The sequence below is a fragment of the Strongylocentrotus purpuratus genome, unplaced genomic scaffold (genome assembly GCF_000002235.5).
Source record: "Strongylocentrotus purpuratus isolate Spur 01 unplaced genomic scaffold, Spur_5.0 spur5_scaffold_16, whole genome shotgun sequence".
NCBI classification, from domain to species: domain Eukaryota; kingdom Metazoa; phylum Echinodermata; class Echinoidea; order Camarodonta; family Strongylocentrotidae; genus Strongylocentrotus; species Strongylocentrotus purpuratus.
The window spans coordinates 16,292,303-16,307,349 of NW_022145601.1; the positions used below are offsets into that span (position 1 = coordinate 16,292,303).

General features: G+C 38.8%; 3 protein-coding genes across 6 annotated transcripts in view; 2 read left to right on the top strand and 1 right to left on the bottom strand.

Annotated features, from left to right (window-relative positions):
- Nucleotides 1–2,630, bottom strand: part of LOC584189 (segment polarity protein dishevelled homolog DVL-3) — an 85,321-nt gene extending 82,691 nt beyond the window's left edge. For 2 of the 4 annotated variants that reach the window (XM_030986904.1, XM_030986903.1), the window contains exon 1: nt 2,278–2,630. In XM_030986904.1, the coding sequence (XP_030842764.1) occupies nt 2,278–2,438 (161 nt within the window). In that variant the 5' untranslated portion in view covers nt 2,439–2,630. The remainder of the gene's footprint in view (nt 1–2,277) is intronic. The other 2 variants (XM_030986905.1, XM_030986902.1) reach the window with 1 other exon arrangement.
- A 2,784-nt stretch (nt 2,631–5,414) lies between these two features.
- LOC591633 (E3 ubiquitin-protein ligase mind-bomb) lies at nt 5,415–13,277 on the top strand. The gene is made up of 9 exons (XM_030987424.1): nt 5,415–5,774; nt 6,276–6,532; nt 7,239–7,410; nt 7,783–7,889; nt 8,304–8,498; nt 9,209–9,336; nt 11,615–11,731; nt 12,782–12,966; nt 13,259–13,277. Exons 2-9 carry the CDS (start codon nt 6,310–6,312, stop codon nt 13,275–13,277), a joined length of 1,146 nt encoding a protein of 381 aa, XP_030843284.1. The 5' UTR covers nt 5,415–5,774; nt 6,276–6,309.
- The window catches only part of LOC115924532, a 9,176-nt gene continuing 7,396 nt past the window's right edge, over nt 13,268–15,047 (top strand). The window contains exons 1-3 of the mRNA XM_030986907.1: nt 13,268–13,428; nt 14,088–14,236; nt 14,815–14,971. Coding sequence (XP_030842767.1) covers nt 13,312–13,428; nt 14,088–14,236; nt 14,815–14,971 — 423 coding nt within the window. The 5' untranslated portion in view covers nt 13,268–13,311. The remainder of the gene's footprint in view (nt 13,429–14,087; nt 14,237–14,814; nt 14,972–15,047) is intronic.

Here is a 15,047-nt window from a genome sequence, read left to right on the forward strand (position 1 = left end):
GGTAAAAAAATAGGGAAAATAGCTTGGACTTTCCTAGATGCACATTACATTTGTTGGTACTTACAATGTAGCTTACACATGAAGGTCATTCAAGTGCATACATGTACTGTGCATACATGTACTGTACATGTGTAGCAGTAGCAGTAGGTCTACTATTCATAAAGCGTCTGTCTGTCACATACACGTACATGTAATATTACTGTGAGTCTGAATGACATTTCTGCTTTCTAGGTCACACAGTCTTGTACATTTCTGCATTCTATAAATCTAGGTCATATACAGGTACATGTACAGTATGTACATTACTTCAATCTACATGTACATGTAATTGTAGGTCATGGAGATGCTGGTAAAAGGACTCAACATATTATGAGGGTCAAAGGCTCCACGGGCTTCTACAAAATGGCCCATTAATATTTATTTTTTCAAGAGATAACCCTTGATTTTTCAGGAAACCATTCAAGCTCATACATGTACATGTGGTGCAACTTTGAGTATTGGAGCATAAATAGACATTGCAAGCCATGGAGGAGAGCCTACTGTATATTATATGTATTTGAAAATGAATACAATTTTTGTTTTTGCACATGAAGTATATTGTAAGAATACAAAGGAGTGTGTCTCCACATAATCAAGAGTATAATACATGTTGTTCTACATATTGGTACAAAAATCATACAAGAACATGCTTATTGCTTACATGTATCTAATTAAATTAAAGAGCAACTTGTCTCCCTCAAGAGAATACATCAAGGAGACATGGAACAGGCAATTTAAACATGTGTCAGTACTGCCTACTGGATCAAATATATTTTTGGATGGCCGATCTACATACTACCGGCAATTACTAAAATGGGCAAGCCGCAATAGTCACAATACCTTTCAAATGACCTGACATTTAAGGTCACAGTCTAGTGGATAATACATTGATTCTTTCAACATCTTCTATTATAGTCAATTAGTCATCATATTATTCTCGTCTGTATTTTCTTATTAACAAAAAAATAAATCATGTTTTGCTAAGATACACACCTCTAACTCTACGATCCTTCAATTTAAATAAATAACTGTAACAGTGCCATCCAAGGGCTGACCCTTTCACACAACACAGGTGATTGTTCCACTTCCAATGGTAATACATTGTACTCAGAGATTACCAAGTGAAGAAACCATTTGGGTGTGAAACAGACATAGACCCAAATGTTACAAATGGCAACAAGTACAGTGGTGCACATATAATCTTGTTTTACTAACATACTTTCCACTAGGCCTACTATTCATTATTTACTGTCCTCATGGTCCTTCCTCAGGCACTTACACTTTTCTTTATGAAGTTCCTTTCCCAATTGAAATTTTTAAGGATTTATTTGCCAGACTATTTAAGACAATATTTCCCGATCTTCTCCAAATTATTAAAACAATTATCCTATGAAGGACACAATAAAGAAATGAAATCACTTTTAAACCTAGACCTACATTGTACACTTCATCCATTGTTTAAGATCCTTTTCCTTTTCACTTCTTTGTGTCTTGATTCATAAATCATTGCACATTTGCCTACTACAAAAAGTATTATGAATGAACTTGAGCGTCTCATTGTCTTGTAAAAATTGAACTTACATGTAGATCTACATTGTTAAAAAATATGTCATACATTGATGCATGGATGGGGTGTGACAATGATATGTCATTACTGTTACATACATGTATCGTAAGTTTGTAGGTCTACATGTACATGTACATACATGTACTTTTATTTTTTTTATTTGAGAATGATTCTGCGGCCTCCTTCATATTATTAATTCAGTTAATTTAATGTACATTTACACTATTCAATTAATTAATTGAATCACTAGACTTGGATGTCCAATGATGACAATGATCATGTTTATCATCATTTCTGGATAACACTTGACATTCATCAATGTTGCTACGAAATATTTTGGCCAGGGGAGGAAGGATGATAAGCCAATCTGCATCTGCACTGCAGTGCAGAATCACCCAAGCTCATCTTGTAAGTTGTAGTGTGGGGAGAAGTCTGCACACACATCAAGTCACCCCGCCAAAGGCTAGCCGGTGATGCGGGGACGGTGATGGCTTCACGTCCGTATACAGTCACATAATCTCCATTGATAATCGCCGTAAAATCTCTTGTGTCTCCACAGTAATCCACACAAAAACATATCTAAGTGCACATGCTCCTAGATTAATATACATAGAATCATATTTTGGCTTCTTCCAGGCTATGGATCGCTTGCATTTACTAAAATAACTCACCCAAAATCATCGTCCATCGATTTGAAGAAGAATTTGTAGTTCGGCCGATTGAGGACATTCTTGAAATCTCCAAGAGTTACATCGGCGGCAGGGATTGGTAATTTTACGAGATATGGAGTGTCTTCATCATCTATATGATATATAATCTTAGTCTCCTCCATTATTGGAGGGACCTCGTGCACAATATTTGAAATCCAGGGAAGAAAAAGACGGTCCTTTCGTAGATATTTCCGGTAAATTCACGTTTGGTTTTGTAGTCAGTCGACGCTATCGCTGCATACAACTGCACATCTAGCATTGTAACGTACACAAACACCATAGACCTAGCGCCTACGTTCAATCGCTATGCGATTTGTCACACACTGATGTACATGTATGTATACAGTACGGCCATTGATAAACATGAGGCTCTTCCAATGTCTGAACTCCCTCCCTACTCCTAATGCCAAGCCTCATTTGCACATATTCTGTTTCCAGTCACAGCACATCAAAAGGAACATTTTCTCATGAATTTTTCCAAAGTTTATTATTTATCAATTCTTGACTTCATAAACCCTGAACAACATTAACTTTACAAATACCTAACGTTAGAGTCCTAACATAATCTTGTTTCCCGCTCTATTTTTGTTTTCATAATCTAAACTCTGCTATCATTAGTATCAATCACATTTAACTTTTTTACTCAATATCTGAATGAATTCAAGGGGAAATTTTATCAATTGACTTACGATTTTAGATAAATTTACATGTACATCGTGAACTGAAATGCCTGCATTTTACATTCCGATATAATAATAAATCAATGGAATGGGAAGTTAAAAAATTCTAAAAAGTTAATTTCATATGCATATGAAAATATATGCTCAAATTTTTTTTAGATCTATTCTCTTTTCTGCCCATCATTTCTTATTCGGAAAATGCATTTCCTATTTTGCACCTTTTCCTTCCCCTTCTCTTCCTTAGTCTCGTCTTCTTTCCGCCTTCTCCTCCTCGTCTTTCTACTCCTCCTCATCTTCCTCCTCCTCCTTCTCCTCCTCCTCCTCCTCCTTCCTCCTTCTCCTCCTCCTCCTCCTTCCTCCTCATTCTCCTTCTCCTCCTCCTTCCTTTCTTCCTCCTCCCCCGGCCTCCTCCTCCCCTCCCCTCCTCCTCCCCTCCCCTCCTCCTCCGGCTCGTCTTCCTCCTCCTCCTCATTCTCCTTCTCCTCCTCCTCCTTCGTTTCTTCCTTCCCCCCCCCCCCCGGCCTCCTCCTCCCCCCGGACTCCTCCTCCTCCTCGTCTTCCTCCTCCTCATTCTCCTTCTCTTCTGCCCTTCCTCCTTCTCCTTCTCCTCTTCCTCCTTCCTCCTCCTCCTCATTCTCCTTCTCCTCCTCCTATTCTCTTCCCCATCCCTCCTCCTTCTTCAGTCTCCTCCTCCTGCTTCTTCCTCCTTCTCCTTCTCCTCCTCCTCCTCCTTCTCCCCTCCTCCTCCTCCTCCTCTTCCTCATCCCTCCGGCCTTCCTCCTCCTCCTTCTCCTCTTCCTCCTTCCTCCTCCTCCTCATTCTCATTCTCCTCCTCCTACTCCTCTTCCCCATCCCTCCTCCTTCCTCATTCTCCTCCTCCTGCTTCCTCCTCCTCCTCCTCCTCCTCTATCCCTTTGCTTTTCTTTGTCACAAAGAATGGGCTAATGGGAAGTTGGACTTAACAATATATTTAAAAGGAAAAATTATTTTAGACTTGATTTATGCCTTTTAAAAATAGCGTTTAAAATAACGTTTATAACATATTTTCTAAGATGCTAACGGCTTTTCATAATTGTTAAGTCCAACTAAGAGATAAGTTCAACTTAGGATTTCTGTGAAACACCCCCCCCCCCCCCCTGGCCACCATGGTTGTCGCCATTATGCCGCCCACCCTTTCCCCTCCTCCTTATATAAAAATTAAAATCTTTATCAACATTTTATTTAGATTTAGTTTTAAATTTTGCGTATAGGAATGAGATGGGTTCATCAATTATTATTATATTATTTTCCTCCTATTTGTGAAAGTAAAGTTCATCGTAAGTTTCTTTTTGTAAGTAAAATTATAGTTGCAAGCAACTAAAACTTTGATTGTTTTTGGTTTGATTTATTAGTCAAGTTCAGTGGAACATAAATACAAATAGTAACATGATATTGTAAAATGAAAATGAAATGATAATAATAATTACTGGAGAAAATGACCCGTGAAAGCTGAAAAGCTTTATGACAATGGTGTTCTGAAGACCAAGTATGTTTTTAAACTCCTCCAAGCAGACAGATTTCTCTGTATTTATAAAATTTTGAAAGATATAGTTCTAGATCCTACTGATACTTGTTCCCTGTGCACAAGCAGAATCCCTCACCAAGCTGAAAAGAAGAAGAAGAAGAAGAAGAAGAAGAAGAAGAAGAAGAAGAAGAAGAAGAAGAAGGCTGAAAAACAGACGAAGAAGAAGAAGAGGAGGAGGAGGAGGAGTAGAAGGAGCCTTTCCTTTGCAGCCCTCCCCCTCCCTCCGCTGCTGAAAAGCGAAAAGCCTATTCACGCTTCATAATTCTCATTCAGAAGAATGCGACATTATACATTTCATTTTTTCATCATACATTCTATGAATATTCATCCAATGTACTTTAGACAGCAAAATTATTTTGCTATATCATGGGATATATCAATAGTATCAGATTAATTATTTAATCTGATAATATCAGTGCAAATGCAAGAGAGAGAACGATATGAGAATTTCTTATGTACGTATTATTCAATTAATAAATTATGGGGAAAAAAGAAGAAGGTTTGTTTAAAACGAGAAAAAAAAAGAAGATTTGAGAAAAGAAGAAAGGAAGGAAGATAGTAAGAAAGAACACGATCTCACAAACTGCTTTCATTAAGAACGTTAACAAACTTGTGGGAAATGGGATTATTGTTTGTGAGCTAAACGAGAAATGTGCCTCCTTTATTTTTAGAGGATTTGAAATGCTATCTGACATCGCAATGTAGATTTAGGAAAATGTTTCTCTCTCCCATTATTTTCCTCAAAAAGACGAAGACAGAGGGCGCTATAACATTTTTGTTTCTCGGGAATTCCCCATCCTTTTACCAAACGCGAGTGTGCATTGTCCGTGTGCATTGTCCGTGTGTACTGGGTCTTTTGCCCGGGTCTTTTGCTACAAAACGATTGAAATTTGAACGTTTCATCATCAAACTAAGAGTTGAATACCTAATATTCTGTAACATTAAAAACGGAACACCGTGCCAGTAAACGAATGAAGATCTAACTGATGGAAGACAAGGAGCTAAATGTTTGAGAAAACTTTACTTTTTTTGAGAAACCCGCAAGTTGATGTTAATGTTATATCCTCGTTTTGTTCAGGATACAATACAGTAGCAACAACTGACATCCGCCCACCACTTCCACTGCACTGCACTCTGCTCTGCTGGCCTGCTGTATTTCCATTGGCACTACAACAGTATCTCTGCATTAATATGAGCCTTGTGATTTAACTTGGGTAAGTTGTTATGATATAAAGCTCATCTAATCAATTCTCACACAGGATAACAATTTAGTTAGGTTCAAACTTGTAAAATTTGTTAGTTGGATTTATTTTTCATTGTATTTTTTTTCAATAAAAGTTTTTTGAATGTCACTTGTGAGTTTTTAATTTTAAGACATATTTTGTCGTTTGAACGCTCTCCTCCAAGTAGGAGAGGGATTCTTTGATGAAGCCAGATGCAGTCCCGGAAGAACGTATTAATGTTAATGTGGTTAGATGAGCAAGTGTGCACTTGTAAAAATGACGCCTGGCTGGAATGCTCCCCAGGGAGTGGAGAATTTGCATACATTGTGTGCGGGTAAGCCTGAATCCGATGACCGGGGTAATACTATATATCTGTAAAGCGCCTTTGAGAGGGCCTGCGGTCCTGAAAGGCGCAATATAAGAACAAACTATTATTATATTCCCAATGAAATTTGCTGATATTTATTTCTGTTGTCAATAACAAATAAATAGATACCTTGCCGTGATCTACATTCGCACCTCAAGCATGACGCTGGAGCCAGGAATACGAGTGGTCCGTGGACCGGACTGGAAATGGGGCGAACAAGATGGAGGACTCGGCCATCTCGGGACCATAGTCCCCTTCGATACAACAAATCCAAACACCAAGCCCTCAATTGAAGTACGGTGGGACAGAGGACTGAGGGGAGACTACAGGATCGGTTATGAGGATTCGTACGATTTACGTCTCTATGATAATGGCACAGTGGGTAGGTACCTCTTTTTTTTCCTCATCAGCTCAGAGCCAAAAGGGAATTAATTAAAATCATTTGGCACGGAGTTAAGATCGTTCTGCCGCTCAGCAGATGATTCAGTATTAGACAATATTTTGTAATTGTTGTACAATCTATTTTCTGTTTGGAGCCAAGAAGGCATTAGCTCATATACTTTAACACAGAGTTCAATAGTGCCCCTGTGGCTCCAAGCAGACAATATGCTCCAGTGAAATACGCTCCAGTGAAAATTGCTCCTGTGAGTCCAATAGTATTACTAGTTAGAAAGAGTACTAATCACCTAACAAAAAAATGTATAAAACCAACCTTCCCCAAAAAACTTTACCTGGTATTGTTTAGGTATACTGTTATGGAGTTTGGGGAAACGAAGGATAACATAAAACCCCTGTGTAAAAAGGGCTCGGACTTGGGTTTGTAGGACCCTATTCTATGCAAGTGCTTCTCTACATTTTACTGTTCACTGTTCACCTGGGTGGTGGTGAGAGACCAATTTGGGCAAAACACCTTCTCCAAGGATAGAAGCACCGAGCAAGCATCAAACCATGGAAGTTTTATGAGAGTACAAGGCCTTCTCCGGTATCCCACAGTGCTGTCACAGGCTCCAGCAGGTGACATAAAATAATCAATTATTATGACAATGACAATGATGATGATAAAAATTAATTCTTCATTTCCAATTCAGGTGTGAGCCACGTAGATGTCAGATGTGATGTCTGCCGGAAATGCCCTATCTTTGGCATCCGTTGGAAATGCATGAACATCGATCACTACAATATCTGCTCTGCATGCTACCATGCGGGCAAGGCTAGCCTTTCACATCAGTTCTACAGGATCGTCATTCCAGGGGCAACAGAGTAGGTCATTTGGTCATTAGGTCATTTTTGTGTTTTGTTTTTTGTTATCAAGTAGCAGGGGATAAGGCTTATCGGTAAAAGGAAGAAGAAGATGGGCCAAGAATTGTCATTCCAATGGCAAAAGGGCAGGTTTTGAGGTTATTTTAAGGAGTTTGTGGTGGGAGGGGGGGGGGGGGGAGGGGGGTGTTAAGGCTAACTTTAGATTAGGGAGTTGATGCGAGAGACTAGATATTTGAATTTTTTGTTTATGAACCCTGTTGGTGGGTATTCTAAATGTAAGCCCCAAGTTTAATGACATTATGGATCCGGCGTCTAGATATAGAATATTTCTTGTGGATACCTGGATGATTTTCTTTCATTCCTTAATTTCAGAGTCCTGATGGAGAAAAGAAATGCAAGCGATCCCATAGAGGTCAAAGGTCTCTTCCCAGGGGCAAAGGTCAGAGTTGGCTCTGACCTCAAAGTTGACAAGGAAGATGGTAAATATCAATTGAAATGAAGCAGAGGAGGAGTCTGCTGTTAATATATAATTACTTGTACGCTGAATCGAATTGAATTTAACTATTTATTTCACATGCTCAAATTTATACAGAAAACAAATAAATTGACAAACTGATCTGGAAACAATATTATGAAAATTGCAAAAAGTTTAGTTACATTATTGATGATTTAACATATTTGACTGTTTGAAAGTGCGTAGACTCATAGAGGCATTGTTAAATATGTGATATGTGCAATACATGTGCAGAACAAAATATTGAGCAATAGTATTGTTCATTTACTGGGTGCAAGCCAAAAGAATCTTTACAAAAAAAAATTGTAACTACTCACTGGAAGCCTAAATTTCATTGTTATTCATAGTTACCAAAATGTTGTTGGTTTTCTGGTACTAGTTAGGAAGCTCTACCAGGGTACACTGAAGAGACTGGAACCCTTTGTGGAAGGCTTCCCAAATACGGGAGCTCTGGTGAACTGGCCCCCTGTTGGCCAGTCCAGGTACAGAGTGGGCTTCAAGGGAATGATGGACCTCAAGACCAAAGAACCTGGACTTGGTGGCATGTGCTACCGGAGTCATCTTCCAGTGCTTGGTGAGTACAGTCCCACCAAGTTACATTTTTTGTTGGTGGAAGATCTTGTAAATTAAGGCATATACAGTCAAACCTGCTTCAGTGACAACCTGTATAGAAAAACCACCTGTCTATAAAAACCACATATTTTGTTTTCCTTGAACACGGTTCCTCATTGAAGACCTGTACATACAGACCACCTGCCTATAAAGACCTCTTTTAAGGCTGCCATTACGGCGCTCTAGCATTTCAAGGAATTAATTCCTGCAGAAGTGACTCTTCAGAATCTACAAGTACATGTAGATCATAAGAATTTTACAAGTTCAAGTTCCCCCGGTGATCTCATGAGTGGAGTATGCCCTTTGCCTTTTTATGAGGTTATAGCACAGTCGTAAGGTCTTCCAAGGGCAATAGTTTTAACTATTGCCCTCAGAGTAGTTAAAGGGAGTGTAGCCTGACGAGACTATGTGTCTTTTCCGTGGCCTGACTCGATAATACGACTACAGACGACGCAACCGCATCAATCACGTTCGTGCAACATAAGCAAAACCGAAGCGTGAGGAGAAAAGAACTGTGTCGCGAACGCCGATCATTTAAAGATTAAGTCACTGACTACCGTTAATCAAGTCCATTCTTTTACGTGCAGTTGTCCAAAAGAAGACGTAGATGGCGTTTACCAGTATTTGCCAAGCTACACTCTCTTTAATATTTATACTATTTTTCTACTTTAGGCCATCCAGTTGAGTTGGAGTGTGTTGAAGGCCTGGTGGTAGGCGATCATGTGATCATCAACATGGAGGAGAATCTACTGCGTGAGCTGCAGGAGGGACATGGAGACTGGGTGCAAGGAATGGCTGATGTGAGTACTAAGAAGCATCCTTTCATGCGAGTTCCCATTGGTACCCCTGGGTAGAGAGAGGCAGTGTAGACAAAATGCCGTCTCTCTCTCTCTCTCTCTACGTCCCATATCCTGAGACGTGGGTGACCATGGAGTGCCACAACTCTCTGTCCCATATTCTATGAAGTAACTCATTCTCCTCGAGATTAATTCCAAATTCAGAAATCCCACTCCTTATGCTACTCATCCACAGACAAGCCTTTTATTAACCGGGCGCCGGGCGATTTTTACCCTACGGTCCCTGACTTTTGGCGCCCGGTAAGACGGGGAAAATGAGTACCGGGCGCCGGTCATTTTTTATTTCTGGCGCCCGGTCTGGGAGAATTAACATTTTCTGTTTCATAAACTTCCACATGTCTAGCACTAAATGTTCACAAATGTGACAAAAACTTACTTGATACAAGTTAAACGTGGACTGAATGAACCCTAACAAATCATTATAATGAGAATCCTAATTAAAATCGCCCAGAAACAATTGCAGCACGAATACGAGCGGCCGCTATCTCCTACTCCTAGCGGAGAACGGAGCACACAATACAGGGGATGTACACCACTCAAAGACGAGCGCATTTCCCCAGCCCTGGGCCCCGTCTTACAAAGAGTTGATATCAATCGTAACTTATTTGCGATTGATATCAATCGTAACTATGTACATAAGAGATAGGAGACTGCAAACTTACGATTGATTGGAGGACTTACGATTGATTTGGATCGATCGTAACTCTTTGTAAGACGGGGCCCAGGCCATGCATACACACACAAATGACATCAGTGCTGTACTGCAGTACACACACAGTGTCAGTACAAGAAAGTCTCGATGTAACTTCCAAAAATCCATCCGAAAAGCCAAATTTTGCTGTCAAAAATGCGGAATCGGAGCCATATTTCCAAAGCTCACGGGGGTTAAGCTCAGTTTTAAGAAACAGTTTCATCAAAATAGCGCTAAAAATCAAGAAATCAGCGATTTTGTTACCAGTTTTTTTGCCTATCGCATGCCCTTCGAATGTAATGGTATCTTCAAAAAAGCAAATGAAAATCAAAACACCGGATCTGCTGATGCATTGACTTTATGTACAAAGTTGATTGCAACTCCAGACTTGCTTGATTCAGCGGCCCTCGTACTCATTGACTAAAATTCTGTGATGTTTTGAATAATGGACTTTTCTGATAAAATAGATAAATATATTTAACAAATCTTTTTTTTTAAATTTTCTAATTATTATTATATTATTATTATTATTATTATTATTATTATTTTTTTTTAAGTGACAGGTCGGTCGTTCTCAATGATTAAATGCGTTTTTATTCAAAGAAACATGAATGCAATAGCATTTTATAGGGAAAATAACAAAAACGTAAAACAGGCATAATCTTTTTTTTTCACCTAAAATATGTTTTTTCAAGCTGAATAATATGTTTTTTTTTGAAAGCGACAGGTTGGAAGCTCTGCATTGTCATTATAGATCTGGTTTTTCTTAAATATTTTTTTATAGAAATAATTTAATTCCCCCCTTCCCAATATTTTTAAATTTTTGACATTTAACGGCATGAAAATAGTATTAAACATGAACTACAACAACTACAAATGACAGATTTATCTAAGGTATGAGTGATTTAATATTAGAGTGCTCAAAATTTAAACTAGAAATTAAACTACCGTATGTATAAATAAAAGGTAACGTTTAACAAATAATTTAAAAGAAAACGGTACATATTTTCATCAGTTTTGGAAACGGCTCCTGGTCCTGGAAAACGGCTCCCGGTTCTCTAAAAAAAATAAGGACCGGGAGCCGCTTTTTCAGATATTTGGCTCCCGGTCTGCTTTGACTTAATAAAAGGCTTGTCCACAGAATCCTCCTTCTACCCCTACTCCTCCTCCCCTCGATTCTTCCAGTCAGTACAAGATTTTCCAAACAATTCTTCCGTGTAACATGGCCAAAGATCAAAGCTCAGCTGTCGACCTCTTTCGTCTTGTTCCTGCCATGGCAAATACCTCATTATTAGAAACTATTTCCGTACTGGAGTTGAAACCCATACATCCCCACTCAAGTATTTGAAAGGCGAAGGCTATTTGAGCTGACATCATCAGGTTTGACTTCAAGAATGAACTGAAAAAGGAGAAACATTGAAACTAACAGATATAGTGTACAGAATGTTGTTTTATACTTGTAGGTGTTTTCTGTCTCTTTTATTTGTCTGAGATAATGTAGATGGAGCTTTTGTTTGTATTTTCATACAGGAAATAGGGCAGGAAGGGGTCATCCGTGACATCACCAGCAACCAAGACATCATGGTCGAATACCCAGAGAGCAGCAGAAAGTGGATATTTCATCCAGCTACTTTGACCAAGGTTAAGGTATACAGAATGATATGATGATAATGATGTTGATTCACAATAATGGTGATGATATTGATGTTTTCGATGATGGTGATGATGGTGATGATGATAGTTGTGGCAATTAATAGTAAGAATGATGATGATGAGTTTGATAATATGATAGTGCTAATGATGATGATGATGATGATGACGATGACGATGATGATGCAGATGATGATGATGATGATGCAGATGATGATGTTGATGATGATGATGCAGATGCAGATGATGATGATGATGTTGATGATGATGATGTTGATGATGATGTTGATGATGATGATGATGATGATGATGATGATGATGCAGATGATGATGATGATGGTGATGATAATGCTGCTGCTGCTGATGATGGAGATGATGGTGGCACATTTGTGCAGTCTGTTCTCTTCATCCCAAACTTCTCCTTATCAAGGGATGAGAGAACCTTCTTAATGGCATCTGTCTTAATTTCCTACATAAGTTTCACTCTACCCGCCCTTAGCTCTCTTTGCTCTGCTTAATAAACATGTATAAGATTGAGCTCTTTTGCTACACAACGCATGCAAGACTTAAGCTATTCATGGTTTTATAACCATTGATCTTCAGAATTATCAGAAAAAGAAACACCGGAGGAGAAAGAAGGATGAGATACATGTATATTTATAATCAATTTTAATATCTTTTATTTGTATATAGTAGTTTATTATGATACATTCGTCAAAAAGCCAGTTCATAGTTGCAGTCTGTGCATGAGCAGATAAAAGGTCATTGCAGACCAAATTATGAAATGCACGGAGCAAAATACTGGATATGTGCTCATGAAAGTTACGTAATCATTATTCATTTGTGCACAAGTAGTGCACTCCATGATACACAGGTGGAAGTATTCTTTGAAAAGGGGAAACAAAGGCTATTTATGTAGCACCTCCATCGCAAAATGAACAAAGTGGTACTTCTTCATGTTTTGAAGATCTGTAGATATTCAGGGTCATTGCTGTAATATGCTAACCGTGAACTGGTCTATTGAGAACTCATTTTGCTTTCGTTCAGGTTCCTCGCAGACTTTCAAGTGTAGTGGAAGTAGACGAGTCTGGGGACTACAAGATTGCAGTAGATAAAACAGTCCAGCAAGCTGTCATTCCAAAGAGCAACAACAGCCATAAAAGACCAGATGGATCTTCAGGTAAGTTGGTACAGATCATGGGGATCTTTCAATATGCATCCACCAATACCGGGTATGCAAAATTGAGGAATAGTGATAATGATGAAGATGACGATGACGAATACGACAATGGCGATGATGATGATGATGATGATGATGATGATGATGATGATGATGATGATAATGATTATAATAATAATGGTATCAATATTGATAATTATTTGTTTTTAAAAAATAATACGAAGAAGAATTTGAAAGTATATAGGAACGGCGAAATTGACTTTGTTCAAATTGCCTGAAAAAGCTACTGGATTTATTTTGGAAATATCATTCTTTCTACTTCTTCATTTGGATTTGTTGGCCAGGTGCCTCAAAGTCCTCTGACCAGAGAGGTAATGTACGGATCCACGAGGTCAGCATGCGGGTCGGACTGAAGAAGAGTAAGGATTTGTCTGAAGCTGTAGCCGTAGCCATTGCTGCAGCCCAAGGCAATGAACAGAACGTCCGAGGGATTTTGAAAGACCATCCAGATTGGGTAAGTCCAACATGATACCATTTTCTGAAGCCGTAGCCATAGCCATTGCTGCAGCCCAAGGCAACAAACAGAATGTCAGAGAGATTCTGAAAGGCCATCCTGAATGGGTAAGTCCAACATGATACCATTTTCTGAAGCCGTAGCCATTGCTGCAGCCCAAGGCAATGAACAGAATGTCCGAGAGATTCTGAAAGGCCATCCTGAATGGGTAAGTCCAACATGATACCATTTTCTGAAGCCATAGCCATTGCTGCAGCCCAAGGCAATGAACAGAATGTCCGAGAGATTCCGAAAGGCCATCCAGAATGGGTAAGTCCAACATGGTACCATTTTCTGATGGTGATTTTAGCCTGTCTTTAATGTGAACTGGATGGGTAAGTGCTAATGTTGAAAGATGCTGGAAAATGCAAGACAACGTACAGAATGTTACAGAGATTCCGAAACACCAACCTGAATGGGTGAGACCCATGATAAAATCTTAGCCCATTTTCATTGTCTTCCTAACAATATATCATTGAAATACATCATGGACCTCAAGAATCTACACGAAAAACAGAAAACTGATGGACAAGGACCCAAATAAATGTTACCCCGGTCCCTTGATTATTGTTATTATCTATCAACATTATTACGATTATTATCATCATCTTAAAATACAGGTTAATTCCCCATGCAATGAGAAGAGCCCTCTACAGCTAGCCGTTCATGGCGGTTTCATTGACGTTACCAAGTTTTTGATAGCAGCCGGAGCTGATCTAGATATGACAGATGAAGATGGAGATACCGCTCTTATGTTTGCTATTTATGGGTAGGTTGTTCTCTACCCTTATAAAAAAAGTACCATGAAATTACCATGGTTTGATACCATGGTTACCATGGTTCTTATGGTGGATGGTAATTTAGACAAAGAACCATGATACCATGGTACTTTTTTTAATAAGGTAAACAAAAATACCATAAAATTACCATGGTTAGATACCATGATTACCATGATTCTTATGGCGGATGGGAATTTAGACAAAGAACCAAGGTTACCATGGTACTTTTTTAATAAGGGTGGCAGAAGGGTGTTTCAATACAATTTTAGTTTCTATCTTCATATTATGTCGCAAAACTCAAATACACTGTATTAAAGGTATAGGCCAGTTCTGGTACGTCATGCTATTGCATTGTGAAAGAAACGTTGTGGAATCAATCAGAAAAGGTTAATCATCTAGCATATAAGTATTGGTTAAGTATAAGGCGGTTTCCCGGCAAAATTTGTATCACCACGTATTATTAAAAACATATTCTTTCACATGTTTGGTAATAAGAGCTTCCATTTCATTTTTCTCAAACTGGTTTGATTGCTTTTTCACTTTATCGTTTCTTCTGTATCTTTTGCAGCAACCATCCAGATATTGTCAAGTATCTGCTTTCCAAAGGAGCCAACATCAATATCGTCAATAAAGAGAGACGTTCGGCATTGCATCAGGCTGTGACAAGGTGCTACATAGAATGCATGAGAGTGCTCTTGGCACATCATTGCGATGTGAACATACAGGTACGTGTTCTGCATGTATTTTAGGATTTTATCTCGATAAAGAGTGCCTCATTAAATATTGAGGTACGATGTATAC

What these genes read in the sequence shown, in the direction of transcription:
- LOC591633 (XM_030987424.1), top strand. Translation starts at nt 6,310, where the DNA reads ATGACGCTGGAGCCAGGAATACGAGTGGTCCGTGGACCGGACTGGAAA. An exon ending in GGGTGCAAGGAATGGCTGAT is followed by an intron (nt 9,337 to 11,614) that starts GTGAGTACTAAG and finishes ATTTTCATACAG; the next exon opens with GAAATAGGGCAGGAAGGGGT. An exon ending in CTACTTTGACCAAGGTTAAG is followed by an intron (nt 11,732 to 12,781) that starts GTATACAGAATG and finishes GCTTTCGTTCAG; the next exon opens with GTTCCTCGCAGACTTTCAAG.